Raw genomic sequence first — 14,900 nt, forward strand, 5'->3', positions numbered from 1 at the left:
ACGCGTAAATGATGTCATAGAGACGGCGCGGGTAGGTCCTGTTCGTCAGCGGAAGCGGAGAGGACAGCTCACGGGCGAGATGTCACGTAAGAGGAGCCGTGGTACGTAGGTCTCTCGGAGGTCATTTCTTAGAGCTGTGGAGAGTAGAGTACAGTTCTAAGATGCCCGTGAGATGTCAGCCGATACTTTGGCTCGTGACGTGCGCCGAGAGGAGGTTGATGCTGAGGTGAGCCAGGTGGAGGTGGAGGTCAGTCTCATCTCAAGCGGAGGCTTTTCCACGTGTTTTGCCCGCCGATCTTCGGCCTCCGCCGACGCAGGGCGCAGCACATCGCCTTCGCAGCGGCCGCCGGGCATCGGAACCGGGTCGAGCGCGTCGTCCAGTCGCGTCGACTCTACATCTTCAGGCGACAACGTCGTCTTTCTTCTAGACATCAAACTCTTCGCCATGACTGGCCCCTCTGCAGACAATGGGCAGCGCGTCCGTCCCAGTACGTCCCCTGCTTCGTCCCGAGCTGACTCCAGTGACGTACCATGAGCGGTACAGCCTGATGCGCCAGAACACGGGCTTCCGGCACGTCATCCTCTGGGTCGTAACGTACCCTTCCGCCTCACTGCCTCCGAGGGCGGAGCTCGAGGCGCGCGTTGAAGCGCTGCAAAGCGCCCAGCCGATCCTGCACGCCCGCCTGTCTGGGACAGATACGAACAAGCCCGGTTATGTTGAGGGCGCGCCTTGGCCCAGGTCCGCGATTGTGCGTCAATTCGAAGGCGCCTATTCTGGCGGAGAACCCGAGGAGTCGCTCCAAGTCTATCGCGCCGAGATGGAGCGCTTCTCGTCTGAGCCACTGGACGGACCGATGTGGTGCGTCGGTTTGTACTCGAAGCCGGGCGCTGAGCGGTCTTATCTCACGTTGGCATTCAACCATCTCGTGATCGACGGGCGCGGCTCGAGCCTGCTCCTAACCTCTCTGCAGGATGGCAGTGACATTCCCGAGGAGACGCTCTTCTCTCCAACGAGAGCAGACGATACAATCCCCATGACGCCGACGCTGCGTTTCCTCGCGCCGATCGTGTTTCGCGAGCTGCTGTTGCCCAAGTTCCCGCTCTGGGTGCAGGCACCGTTCACGAAGGACGATCCGTGGCCCGGCCATGCGGTGGAAAAGGCACCCTTCGACGTGCCTCAGGATATCCGCCTATTGTCCCTTACACCCGAGGAGGTGAAGGATCTCAAAGTGCACAGCAAGGCGAACGGGGTCAAGACGCTCCACCCCCTCCTCAAGGCCGCGTATATGATCGCGATCTGGTACGTCCACGCTGGACGGGGAACGACCAAGGTCGCTGCCAAGGTCGAGGGACGGCCTCCACTGCGTCTTGGTGCCGCTACGGCGCGCGACGAGCGAGATGTAAAGCTAGGGCACAGCGCACTCGCGCACAACTACGTAACGTCGACCGAGGTACACCACGTCCTCAGCGGAGAGCAGCAGTGGTGGCCCTTCGCAGCCCAGCTGTCCGGGGAGCTCTCCTCTGACCAGGGACTGCAAGACGGGCGCATGACGATAAGTCTCCTCGGCCACGTCCAGGACCCGGACATCCCGGCTTCGAAACGCGACCCCGCCCTGCCCACAGGATGGGAACAGTACTTCCACGCCCGCGCCGCTTCACCGACACCGTACCGCGAGTCTCTCACTGTCAGCAACCTCGGCCTCGTCAAGCTTCCCCCGGGCGCGAGCGACATGATCTGGGGCCAGACCGCGAGCCCCTACGGTGCGCCGTACTATGCTAACATTGTCGGACACGAGGGCGGCATCAGGATCACGTCGACGTATCGCGAGGGAAGCGTTACGGACACGGCGCACATGGAGGAGGTGCATGAGGTCATGCGCAGGATCCTGAACCGAGTCGCGAAGGGAGAAGCGAAGATGACGCTCGAGGAGATCGCTGCCTAGTCGCTCGCCCTCGGGCGATCAACTGAAGAAGACCCCTCCGGCTCAGTAGGCACAGTCGGTACTATAGTAATAGCTCTTATAATGCTAATGATAATTGATGGGGCATGTCAAAGCGTCTCGGACAACATTACTCGTCTACGGTGGCATGCTGTGCATCGATAAGTAAGCCCGAGTGACAAACTGTTGCGGACGCTCCAGTTCCGGGTAACTTATGGGCTGAGCCTTATCAAGGCGGCACGACGTCGTGTTCTCGACGTGCTCGTGGGAGCTCTGTCATTGCGGAGGATAGTCAACTCGCATGCAGGTTCGGGCGGGCTGAGATATTGGTGGTGGATGTGATAGTTGGTGGCAAGTTGCCGCTGTGGTTGCAGTTTCGCGTGTCTGTAGCTTGTCCTGTAGGGGGCGTGCCCAGCTTCTGTGTGGGGCCTTCGAATCAGCACGGTCATTGAGAGATGGCCGCACTCTTCTGACTGCGCAACCGATTCGGAGACAAGCTCGTCCTGATCGTGAAACTTGTTCCGCACTTCGACACATCAGCCACAGCCGTAGACCCTGGGCACCCGGGGCGTCCAGCCTTGGTCAGACGCCACCATGCGATCAGCACTCACAGCTGGTGATCGACGAGGCGATCAGCGTGAGTGGCGGATTCCACAGTTTCCGCGGATTTCGCTCGTCACACCCTCCACTCGCTGGCTGCTCATCGTTGTGTCAGGTATAAGTGCCATCCAGTCTAACTGAGCAGTATCATTTGTCCAGGCAGAAGGCTGAAACAGGGGTGTTCGGCCGGAGCTCAACGTCGTGCATTCGCTGCGCACGAGGCACCGGATGCTCATGTGACGCGCGAGTGGCTCTGCGCAGCTGGCATTAGCTGGTTTTGCGCACTTCGCCGAGAGGATTTGGGATGGCCTCTGCCTTGCAGTTAACTCATTTGTTTAGCTTCAGCTTCGCAATCGAGCTGTGGTCTTCAATGGAAACGATATAAGACCAGCTCACTCTGCTTCAATCACCAACCCAACCTATAACACGACACTCGTTTCAGCCCCATGCTCCCTCTCCTCCTTTCCTTACTGGCACTACCGACGAGTGATGCCGCCCAGTGTTGCGGCTGGTTTAACAATCTGAAAGAAACCCAGCTCTGGGAAGCACGCGAGAAGCTATGCTCCAACGTTTGGGCCAACCAGTACATCGACCAAGGCTACCTCGCCAAAGTGACCGTGGAGCCGCGCTACTGGACTACTGTTGAGTACGCCTTCTGGGCTCACACGGAGACCGGCAGTTTTTCGGAATGCTGGGACGCAACGGAGCAGATCATCACCCAGTGCGCCCGCAATAAGCACAGTGTTGGCACTTGGGAGGCTTACGGCCAGATGTACGCGATGTCGGCGGCGCAGCTCTCATACAAGAGCGGCAGGAGGAGTCTGGATCATGCGAAGCCACTACCCGACTTTGAGGTGATTGGCATCCAACCTCACCCTGCGGCAGGGAACGCATCAGGCGACGCAGCATCACCAATCACCAACGGCCTCGTTGACGGTCTCTATGAAGTCAACGGCGTGCCTGTCGAGGTCCACTTTGAGGGTTTGGACAACCATGGCCTAGCCTCTCGTGAGCTGTCTCAAGACGTCCTTATAACCAGCAAGGGCTCGACTACCGACTGGAATCTGACTGCGACCCGGACCGTGAAGCTTGGCGACGAGATTGCCCGCGTCGTCCGCAGCAGACAGAATCGATCAGGAACCTTGGAGAAGCGCCGCCAAGCTTGCGAAGTTGGTTCGCACAGTTACGTCATGCTCGCGATTGGGGAGTGGCAGGACGCTTGGGAGGTCTCTTCGAACACCATGATGTGTGGGCAGAACGGAGGGTGCTCGCAGACAAAGGGGTGGTCAAAGACCACCTCCGAGAGCTTCAGTATTGGTATCAGTGCGGGTGTCAAGAATGACATTGCGAATGCCGCACTCAGCTTCGGATACTCGTGGACGCGAAGCTGGACGCGGTCCATCTCTTCAACGTGCACGTGGATCACTGGTAAGCACCTATCTGTCCAGAGGCTGACAGACCCATAGGCCAGTGCCATGTCTGGTTCACCGCTCAGAAGATGAGATGGCAGCGCGGCTTCTTGATCGAGGACGTGCCCGGCATGCCATACGACGCCACGGCCGTCCGCGTCACGCTCGTCCATGCCGATTCACCGCAGGAGGCCGCAGCCGAGAATTGCTTCAAGGGCTGTTGTGGACACGCCATCCCAAAGCCTGTGCCCGACTTCTGCAGTATGATGCCAGCTGGCAGCGGTAGGGAGGAATACTACGGCTGGTGTAACGATTGGGACAATGTCCCACCGGCTTGTAACTATAGGTGAACCGTCTGCGAAGCCCGTTGTATAAATATTCAGTTCACTCTGCCCGGCGCCTTCATCGCTGGTGCACGATTACGACCAATGCCGTACCCTGAATACAAAGCTGGGAACTGTACCATGGCCCCCACCGCTCTCTTGTATTAGATGTCTCATTCCAAAACCTTATCTGACGCCCTGGTGGCTTGGCCGTCGTACCTGGTCCATCGACCCCACTTCCGCTCCTGGTGTATAGTTCTCGTCACGAAGCTGGTTGCTCATGTGACAGGATGCAGTCAACTGTGGGGAGCTGCGATAGGAGTCTTGGAAAGCCCAAGTACTTGAGAGGGACACCGGCTTACCTTTTCCTCCACTTTCCCGTTCGGCACTCGAATTGACTATATTCAGCAACGACTAACGACATCTGCGCCACAGCATGTCCGACAATGACCACGACAATTGGCTCAAAACTGGGACAGCTAAAGGTCGGGAGCTCATGTCAGTTTTCGACATAGACGGCCAGCTGGTCGTCGGAGAAGTCGAAGACTCCATCAATCTCTGCTCAGAAGGAGGTGGAGGCGCTGTCGTAAACCCTGCCACTAAGCAGGTCGCCGATATACCAGTATATCTCTGTGCGGTACTACCGGGAGGCAATGTCTCCAGCATCAACAAGGCCTATGTGAACGGCCACAACGGTTCTGCCTGGTATGCCGAACTGGATATGCGCGGCTCAGCGAGCTCATCGGCCGGCAGCCCGACTGCAGTATCCCCTTCGCAAGGCGCTTGGTGGTTACTGCTACTTTTCTTTGCATCAGTGGCCCGGCTGAACTGATGTAAGCACCTTATGCAGAAGCCCGAGCTGATGCCAGACAAATCCTTTGCGTCGCAGTATCCAGATTGGGCGGTCAGGTGGAAAGTGACCTGGCCACTGTCTTACTGTCTTGAGAGTGCACGACTCCTGCCGTGCAGCTAATCCGTACCCGCAGGACTGCTTGCTTTGATGCATAGGTTCCTACCGGCCAGCACTACGTACTTCCGCACAGGCAATGTCTTTGGATGCCGATGTCGGCCGCATTAGCATTGCACTGGGCGCTTGGCGTCAGAATCACCACATGCGGAAGCTGTTCACTGTCTCCTGCTTGTGGAACGCGGTCATGAGCCGACCGCTTCAAGAGCGGGGCACCGGCGATCTGGCAGTCGGCACGCTGCCTGTTCAGCATACCCTTTCCCAATGATGGTTCAAGCAAGACGCTAGAGAAACTTTGCATCAAGAAGATCCCGCAGGCGGACGTTTCGCCCCATCGCGACGTGCCTGGTTTCGGATTGCGCCTGGAGTGGGACGGGCGGCCTACAGCGAACGCGCGGAACACGATTCTCGCCCGCCCTCATCATCAAGTATAAGAGGACGGAAGGTCGCCTTGCGCACCCTGGCTCTGCCTTTCACCCCCTATCCCGACACAGCTTCGATTGTGGCAGCGTTCCGCCGATTCCTGCAATGTCGAACGGCAACCTCTCTCACTGGGTGGACATCGTCAGAGACCACCAGGACGAGCTCATTCGTTCTTTCAATGTGTCCGACGGTCAACTCATCGTCGGAAAAGTGGAGGACTGGATCGAACCTTGCACGAAGGCCGGCGGCGGTGCGGTCTCCAGTCCGATCGCTAAGAAGGTGGTGGGCGATGTCCCTGTCTACATGTGTTCCCCGTATCCTGGCAGCGACGTTGATGTGATCAGGACGACTCTCTTCGACGGGAAGAAGAACGCCTCTGGAAACTATACACTCTTTGACTCCATTCGGAGCGGGAGTTCAGCTCTACCGGCAGCTATCCTGCCTTCCCACTTGGGGGCTTGGTGGTGGCTACCACTCTTAGCTGCTGTTGCGATGACTGTCTTATGCTAGCACGGTGTGTGAGGAGCTCGTGTTAAACATCTGACCGCTCAGATATCAGTGCTCTGCACGGTCAGTCCGGAACAGCCGAGCAACAAAGCGAATACATCTGGAATGAAATCAGGAGGAAGCAGCACGAACTCTTTCAATCGATCTAATAGGCCGCGAGAGCACCGAGTCTGCACGGCCTTTGTCACATACGCTTGACACTAGAGCAGTTACGGGCGAGCTGAGAGCTGTCATTGTGACTGTGAGAGCACAGAATGCAGCAGTGAGCCATGCTCTCATCATGCGGAGCTCTGCAGTTGCCTTGTCGCAACTCACCGCTTCTTGCAATGGTGCGACATACATATCGGGTCTGAGACCTTGTTCGACTCGAAATGCACCGCCGACGGACGTTTTGTGTGGCCATCATCCCCCTGCCAGGCACCAAGGCGTCATCATGTCAGTAGTGCCGGTGTCGCAACTGTCGAGCGGGGCAACATGGCGGCGACAATTGGGCCACCTTCTCTGCGAGGCGGTCAACGTCCACCGTCTGTGCAAGCGTGCTTCGTCCCAATTTGGGCATCGGGGTCACGCCTGTCCTCGACATGTGTACGACTAAGACATTAGCGGCAGCGTGACCTTTGGTGCAACCTTGATCCGAAACACCACCTGAAACCTTATCAGTCGGCGATCAGAATTGGTAGTATGCTGAAGAGGCAACTCATGCTTGTCGAGCTAAGACCCATGCTGTGCTCTGCAGTAGTCGAAGTGAAGGACAAATGCATCAGTAGATACGCAGTCACGCTGTGATTTTCGGCACTGATTCATGCATGAGACTGCCTTGTGAGAAGGTGTACTGAGAGGTGACTAACGATCTCAATAAATAGATGTGGCGTAATACGTATGTGCGACGATCCGCTGCCCCAGCGGAGTTAAGGCAGGGGAGCAAGTTTAGGACCTAGGCAGCACAGTGGCATGCCGACGCCCGTCTGTAGTGCACTCTAGAGGCCCAGGGGCCCCTTACGTATGGTGGCTCCAGAGGTCATGCGGATGATGCCGTTGATCAACGGTTGCTGCGCAACACCTTGTTCCTGGAGCCCCGAGTGCCTGAGCCCCGACATGCATTCAGCGCGAGTTTCAGCTGGCAGCTGACCCGTGGGGCAGGAGGCACATAAGAGTACGAGTGCGAGGATCATTGCCTTCATCACGCTCATCCCCTCCGCCTGCAACAGAACCAATATTACGTCCTCCAACTCTCACCATGTCGAGCGATAACCACACACAATGGACCAAGACCGTCTCTGATCACCAAGATGACCTCATGTTATCCTTCAACGTGAGCAATGGTCAACTCGTCGTAGGACCCGTAGACAACTGGATCGACTATTGTTCAGAAGGTGGCGGTGCAGCTATCTCGAGCCCCACTGCCCAGCAGATCGTTGGTGACGTTCCAGCCCACATGTGCATCCCACTTCCAGGAAGCAACCTCTCTCAAGTCCGTTCCGTCCTGCTGGATGCGCAGAATAAGAACGCCACCGGCTGGTTTGCTGTCATGTACACAATCTCGAGTGGAAGTTCAGCCAGGCCGGCGGCTTCCCTGCCCTCCAATATGGGCGCGTGGTGGTGGCTTCCGCTGCTCGCCTCCCTGGCGATGGCCGTAGTCTGCTAGGCGGTGAGTCTGACGCTTTTGAAGTTGCCGCTGACTCTTAGGAAGGCACTGTACAGTATGCGGTCTTTGTTATGACCGAACCAAACGCAAAGGGCATGGTTTTCACTGCACGCTCCTCCTTCCTCCTCATGACTTAGCAACCAACTAGGCACCATAGCTACCTGCGGGCATTTTGGATGGGCTCCTTAATGTCGGATGTATGGCTTCATCCCGTCCCCCTCTCCTTTGGTTTGTATGGGTAGACTGTGGCCTTCAGTGACGGGGGCCCATGCATGCAGTGGTTAGTCTTGCAATCCGGTCACGGAGAGTGTTGCAACGACACAAGACCAACACCGGCGCTTGCCGACGCGAACCGTACTTGATGAAACCGGACTTCAGCTCGACCCTGATTGCCTTTGGCTCTGTAGTAGCCGTCGTAATCTGGTGGCACTCAGCTCTGATTAGACGTGGCCGCTGAGGTCTCACGATCACAGTCCGTTAAGCAGCTGCACTTGGGGCAGTGACAATGAACGCTTGTGGAGGTTCCAGTGGTCCTCCCTCTATATACAGTCTGACTACGTTCAGCTATAAATGTCTACATACCTCACACCATGTCGGCCCAAAACCATGATGGGAGCACAATCGTTACTGCATTGCCAGCGGGGAAAGGGGCTGCATGTATAGTAATGAAGGTGCATGCTAGTCCATTCCTGAGCGTGCCGACAACTCCAGCGCTCTGGCGCCGACATCCCGGATCGGCCCCGGTGCGCATCTGCCCACATGATCGACATGACCTGAAGCAGACCGCATGGTGCAGTAAGGAACGGTATGAAACTCTACGCAATCCCATTACAGCATGGAATGCTCGAAACGGTGGTCTCACGTACACTGCCCTCCCCCCGATGCGAGTTTGTCGGTGCGTGCCTGAGTACCCACACCATGTGATGGTGCACCACTGGCTAACCCAAGGGGTCAAGGGCCATGCTATATCTGCTCTCTCAACGAAGCTTATTTTGCCACCTTTGCTTGGCGAAGTTTGTTGAGTCCTAGCTTTGTGCCTGTTTCCAAGGCAGCGGCACGAGTCGAACAGGAGGGCTCTGACAACGCAATAACCATTGGGAGACTAACATCGGGCGGACGGCCTCAAGATGGGAAGTCGATAGCTTGACCACCTGCCAGGCAGCTCCGAGTCTCACTTCGTATTAAGCGGCGTCCGTTCGGCGCTCCACATCGCCACCGTCTCTTCTCATAACATTACTTCCCTCTGCCGCGTTCCACCGCTTGCCTATCCAGTCAACTACACCTCACTGAACAGTACACCCAGCCGCTGGCTTCTTATCTTACGCTTCACTATGTCCGATCAAGACTACAACAAGTGGTCGAGCCTTGACGATGACAAGAAGAGCGAGATCCTGTACAGCTTCGATGAGGATGGCCAAATCATTCTCGGAAAAGTGCAGGACTCGATCGATGTGTGCTCCAAGGCAGGAGGTGGTGCGATCGTCAACACCTCCACCAATGCGATCGCCGACCTTCCCATCTATCTATGTGCCCTGCTCCCCGGAAGCAGTCTGGACAACCTCACGAAGACATTGACCGAAGAGATGAATACTAAGCCCGGCGCGTACCGTATGCTCGACACGCGGGGCAGCTCCGCGGCGCTCACTGCCGCTCTCCCTCCCTCTCAAATGGGAGCATGGTGGTGGCTCCCACTCTTGGGCTCTGTAGCACTGGCCGCCATCTGCTGAGCAGCGCAGTGCCCGCAGCCTGACCGAGGCCCAGGAACCAACTTCGATCTGAGTTGTAGCGATGATATTGCGATGCTAGTGAGGAGATTTGAGCCCCTGTTGATACTCGTAACTCTCTCGTTCTTGCGAGTCACCCAGCCACCACTCGGGTGTGCATGCCGTCCCTTCTTGACCTGGCACAACATCGACTGACCATTTTCTGGAAATCTCGAAAATGGCCACAACGAGGGCGGGGCTGTGGTTGCGGAATCAATTGCTTTTGTTTGGTTCCATCACCATCAGCTGCAACCCTTTGAAGTCACAACCTCCACATCCTCCACCTCCGCAGCAGATGACTCAACCGGCCTCGTCGCCATGGACAGCGCCGAACGGACGCTGAACCCGCCACCCGTACACCACGCCGACGGGACGCCGTCCGCGGCGCATGTATCGCTCTCGGCTCTGACTCCGGGACATGTCGGGCGCAAGCTCCGCTTGATTGGCCAGTGAGTCAACTCTTGCTTCTCAGCTGACAGGCAGGATGCTCGCGATCACAGACCGCTTCGTGCTGCTCTGCGTACCAGGGGAGAGGCAAGCGGTGGCTGTTGACCTCCGTGTTGCCCTTTCGGGACGGCAATACGTGATCCGGGATGACGAGCCGTTGGACCGCCGTGTCGGCGAAGCGGCCGGAGTAGGAGATGGGAAGCGGAAGCGGTCCCCGCCTACTGCTGAGCAGCGCGCCTCTCTTCGTGGAAGCGTGCCGGGACGACAGCCACTTACACTCGGCCGCTTCCAGTGGATCGACGTCACGGGGTGGCTGTATCTACTACCTGACGAGATACGGCGTGAGCGCGTCGTGCGGCAGTGGCTGCGCGGGCGTGAGCGCACGAACACCGTTGTCGGGCTGCTTGAGGCGATCCATGTGCAGAACGGCTTCGAACCACCGAAACACTTTGACTTGTCATCCATATACGACGAGCTCGACCAAGAAGGAGCAATCATTGTACAGTAGCACCCATATATGCATCTATGACTTAAAGATACAAGCTTGCGGCAAACACAATGTCGCGCTTGATGAGCGCTTGTGCCTCCTCCATCTTCTGGAACAGCTCCGCGTCGCCGATAACGCGAGCTGCGTCGCGCACCTCGCGACACGTCTCGTCCAGGCGCGTGATGACGCGCACAATCGTGCCCTCGGGCACATCCGTCAAGTTCGTGATCTCGCTGAAGGGCATGCCGCGTGCCCACTCGTAGACGACCTCGACAAGACCAGGCTTGTACTTCTCACGGAAGTCGTCGAAGACCACGTTCCGACGCAGCTGGCAGTTCTCGACGTTATCCGCAATGGCGTAGATCGTGTCCAAACCCTGTGCGATGCGAGGCGGGATTTCGGGCACGCTCTCCGTCTTCTCTACGAAGACGAAGACGGACAGAAGCGCGACCGCCTCTTCTGGCGTGTAGTCCGCGAGAATGTTGTCGAGGATGAGCTCGGTCAGGATGAGCTCTGGAGCAGAGTTGATCTCGCACGCTACTCGGCCCTTGAGCAGAACGGTCGAGTTCTCGTCGATGAATGAGAGCTCTTTCAGCACCTCGACACGAGACTCGTAGTCGGGCAGCAGCTCCAGGTTCTGGTCCGAAAGAGCCAGCTTGAGCGACTTGAGCTCACCCTCCATCAGCTTGCGCTCGTGGATCGTTTCGTACTGATGTCAGCTCGACCCCTCTTCATCGGAAACTTACGTCCTCCTCGAAGTTCTTGCACAACTGGCAACCTAGCTTGGACACACGGTCGGCGAGGGAAATGCGGTTGCGCAACTGCTCCTGGAACTCCAGCTTGCTGAGTCTCGCCCAGTCGACCTCGTTGAGCTCTCCGCCCGAGGTGATGTCCTCCTGCACCTTGACGAGCTCGTTCATCGCCTTCAGCGCCGGCTCCTTCTGGCGCTTGTCCAGGATACCATTGACGTCAACCTTCAACAGGCGGTCGGTCACGAAGCCGATGGACGAGCTCTCGATGGCAGTCAGCCAGTAGCGCGGGTTCTGCGCGGTACTGGGTGACAGCACAGGCGGCCAGCGGGGCGCAAGCTCCGAGTCCTTCAGCTCAGGCTTAGAAGCGTCGGCAATCTGCTGCTTCGTGGCGAGGATGAGGACGTGGTAGGCTCGGGCGTCGCTCTTCACACCCTCGCGAACAACGGACGGGGCATTGCGTAGAATGATGGCGACGTTGCCAGGGAAACGAGCATCGCGAATCAGGACGATACGGCCGGGAACAAGGTGCTTGCCAGGAGCCCAAGCGGCCTGGTTCATCATGGAGGTGTTGACGCGCACAATCTCAGCCGACAAGTCGTAGTACGCCTCGATGTCCGGCTTGCAAGTCGGGCACTCAACGTTCGGCAGCTTGGCGAGGATCTTCTCAGTCTAAGGTCAGCTCATTCCTTCGGCAGTTGGCTCACCTTCTCGATCTGCTTTTGTTGCTCCGGGGCCAGCTTCTGGGCCGCGTTTTCTGAGAACGATCGCTTAATCATCTCTTCGACACGCAGAGCTTCTACTCGTAGAAGATTCAGGATCATGTTGTACGTCAGGCGGAACTGAGAAGTGAGGCGGTTCGGCACGCCGAGCATCATCTCCTGCAGTTCCTGCTGAGCAGGCAACTCATCGCCTCCGTTCAGAATGATGACGGTACCAGTGGTGTCGAGACCACGACGACCAGCACGACCGGCCATCTGCGTGTACTCTCCAGGGAGCAGGTTTCGGAACGTCGTTCCGTCGTGCTTGCGGATGCCTGAGAATACCACACTCTTCGCTGGCATGTTGACACCCATGGCGAACGTCTCAGTGGCAAAGAGCACCTTCACCAAGCCGCGGGCGAAGAGGATTTCAACAACCTCTGATCTGTCAGCTCAATTCAGGGCTCCGGAAGCTTACCCTTCACAATGGGCAGAAGTCCGCCGTGGTGGACACCGATACCGCGGCTGAGCAGATCACGCATGCGAGTGATCTGCGGCAAAGTCTTGTCGGTACCTGAAGTTAGACAGTCCCTTAGAGGATTAGCGACGTACCCTTCAGTCTCGTGAGAGCCCTCTCCCACGTCACATGGACTTCGCTCTTCTCCTTTGAGTCACACAGATCTGTTGTCGACAGCGTCTGAGCGTACTCCTCACAGCGCTTCTTGCTGAAAACGAAGTTGACCACGGGCAGCAGATGGTTCTTGCGAAGATAAGCAATAAGATGCGTCCAAACGTTCTGGTCGAGCTGTCCACGACCGCCGGGCCGGCCACCTCCACGACCTCCTCGACCACCGCCACCGCCGCCACGACCGCCATTGGCGGGCGCAGGTGCTCCCTGACCACCTCCTCGGTTCGTGTGACTGCGACCTCCGCCCACGCGGGAGAACGGAGCAGAGCGGCCTGTTGGCAGATCTCTCGCTTTGACAGGAGCCCCTCCTCGACCGCCCGTCCGGGTGAGAGGAGGAAGACCGGCAGCCTCTCGCTCCTTGTCCTGCTTTCTTCGGAGGGCATCTCCCGCAGACTTGTAGCCAGAGCCGAGGAACTGTCCTTTCGAATCGACAATCTTGTGGATCTCCTTTCCTGCCCAGAGATAGTGCTCGAGGGGGACAGGTCGCATGGGGGTCGAGATGACGTAGATATTCTTCCGCTTTGTCCGTCTACATGTTAGCTAAGTTCTAGCTCTTTTGAAGCTTACCCAACCCAGTCCGCGAACTCCTTCGTGTTCGGGACCGTCGCCGACAGGAGAATGATGTTAACATGCTCCGGAAGCATAATGATGACTTCCTCCCAGACAACTCCTCGCTCAGCATCGTTGACGTAATGCACCTCGTCGAAAATGACGAACTCAACGTCGCGAATGAGGTCGGCTCCCTTGTAGAGCATGCTCCGAAGAATCTCCGTAGTCATGATCAGACAGCTTCCCTCAGGGTTGATCTGGACATCACCCGTCAGAATACCGACGGTTGACGGGTCGAAGGTCTGTTTGAAGTCTCGGAACTTCTGGTTAGACAGGGCCTTAATGGGAGAGGTGTAGATCGCCCTGCGTGTTAGCCTTAGCTGCGCATGAAACTCACTTTGTCATATGCTTAGCAGCGAGGGCAATGGCGTACTCCGCGACCACCGTCTTACCCGCCGATGTGTGCGCAGCGACGAACACGCTGTCACCCATCTCCAGACGGTAGACCGCCTCCTTCTGGAAGTTGTCGAGTTCGAAGGGGTACTGTCTGGCCATCTCCGGAACGAGCTCGTGGAAATTGACGAGCTCCTTGTTGACATCAACCACGTGAGCCCATTCCTGTTTGCCAGCGACCTTCTCAAACTGCTTCCTAGCAGGCGGCGGCGCTGGCAGGCGACCGATCGGGAGCAGATCATCGACATTTTTGGCCGCGGGAACCAGGGCGCGCTCTCCAGGCTCAGTCGTCTCGTCGTCGCCAAGTCTTGAAACTTGAAGGGAGGGATCGTCGCCGCCGCGTGTCTTTCGCTTCGCCTTGGTCGTCATGTTCTGGTCTCCGAGCATTTGAGAGAGGAAGTCATCGGCTGCGAGTCAGCTGGCACCTACAAATCAAGCTCACCTCCCTCCAGCTGGACACCGCGTCGGAAACCGGGAGCTCTGGTCTTCCAGCCGTCTTCCTCCTCAAGCTCTTCTTCTGCTTCCTCGTACGTGATGGCCGGCTCGAGACCGCCGGGCAAGAAAGGAGCATTCGTGCTCTTACCGCGAACAAAGTTCTGGGCAGCAGCAGGTTCACGCTGCATACTAGAGCTGAGACTCGGATGCGCCGGGGGTTTGGGAGCGAGGGCGTCGCGCCATTTCGTGAACGTCCCATCAATGCCCTTGAAGCTCGGGGCGACCATGTGCGTTGGCGGTCGCGTGTCGAGAGGAAGAGCTGGAAGCGGAACGGGACACGGAAGCGGGGCTTGCCATCTCCAGAGATCCGGACCTGCGAGGTCTTTCGGCGGTGAAAGGACGTCCTTCTTGACGAGGTCGATGGCTTCCTGTCCCGTTGGCAGGGCCGAGATGCCGAGAGACTCCGCGAGCGTTTCGGAGGGCAGGTCAGACTCCGTCGGGTGAGCTGCCGCCTGGAGAAGCTCCAGGAAGCGCTCAGGCGACAGTGTCGACTCCTCCGTAGCCTGTACCATTTGTGTTGTGCAGGCTGTGGTCGGGGTCGAGTGATAAGGGGAGGTCAGCAATCAATGACGAAAGGTCTGGACATCTCTCCGTCACGAAATCGGTCCGCGGCGGGCGGGAGCAAATCCACTTACCGATCGGTTACTGACAACAAAGTCGTCCATGACTTCACTTTTGCCGTCGACCCAATCACCGCTTGAACCGTATCAAACATGGCTGGCGAAGTCACGAAGAAGAAGCTCAGACCCGCGCG

At 57.6% G+C, this 14,900-nt stretch overlaps 5 protein-coding genes across 5 annotated transcripts; 4 read left to right on the plus strand and 1 right to left on the minus strand.

Annotated features, from left to right (window-relative positions):
- Window positions 1-467: 467 nt before the first annotated feature.
- A1Q1_07786 (uncharacterized protein) lies at window positions 468-1,943 on the plus strand (the record flags this gene model as incomplete). The annotated part of the gene is made up of 1 exon (XM_014326798.1): window positions 468-1,943. The coding sequence occupies one exon, from the start codon at window positions 468-470 to the stop codon at window positions 1,941-1,943; it is 1,476 nt and encodes a 491-aa protein (XP_014182273.1).
- A 1,043-nt stretch (window positions 1,944-2,986) lies between these two features.
- A1Q1_07787 (uncharacterized protein) lies at window positions 2,987-6,172 on the plus strand (the record flags this gene model as incomplete). The annotated part of the gene is made up of 5 exons (XM_014326799.1): window positions 2,987-3,863; window positions 3,904-3,968; window positions 4,012-4,295; window positions 4,708-4,977; window positions 5,749-6,172. The coding sequence occupies 5 exons, from the start codon at window positions 2,987-2,989 to the stop codon at window positions 6,170-6,172; spliced, it is 1,920 nt and encodes a 639-aa protein (XP_014182274.1).
- A 1,234-nt stretch (window positions 6,173-7,406) lies between these two features.
- On the plus strand, window positions 7,407-7,814 carry A1Q1_07788 (uncharacterized protein; the record flags this gene model as incomplete). Its single annotated transcript, XM_014326800.1, has 1 exon — window positions 7,407-7,814. One exon carries the CDS (start codon window positions 7,407-7,409, stop codon window positions 7,812-7,814), a length of 408 nt encoding a protein of 135 aa, XP_014182275.1.
- Window positions 7,815-9,145: 1,331 nt separating this feature from the next.
- A1Q1_07789 (uncharacterized protein) lies at window positions 9,146-9,541 on the plus strand (the record flags this gene model as incomplete). The annotated part of the gene is made up of 1 exon (XM_014326801.1): window positions 9,146-9,541. The coding sequence occupies one exon, from the start codon at window positions 9,146-9,148 to the stop codon at window positions 9,539-9,541; it is 396 nt and encodes a 131-aa protein (XP_014182276.1).
- A 1,013-nt stretch (window positions 9,542-10,554) lies between these two features.
- A1Q1_07790 (uncharacterized protein) lies at window positions 10,555-14,658 on the minus strand (the record flags this gene model as incomplete). Its single annotated transcript, XM_014326802.1, has 7 exons — window positions 10,555-11,148; window positions 11,258-11,923; window positions 11,968-12,401; window positions 12,574-13,178; window positions 13,217-13,561; window positions 13,632-14,028; window positions 14,094-14,658. The coding sequence occupies 7 exons, from the start codon at window positions 14,656-14,658 to the stop codon at window positions 10,555-10,557; spliced, it is 3,606 nt and encodes a 1,201-aa protein (XP_014182277.1).
- Between the last annotated feature and the right edge of the window lie 242 nt (window positions 14,659-14,900).

This window comes from Trichosporon asahii (assembly GCF_000293215.1).
Source record: "Trichosporon asahii var. asahii CBS 2479 unplaced genomic scaffold scaffold00017, whole genome shotgun sequence".
Lineage (NCBI taxonomy): Eukaryota > Fungi > Basidiomycota > Tremellomycetes > Trichosporonales > Trichosporonaceae > Trichosporon > Trichosporon asahii.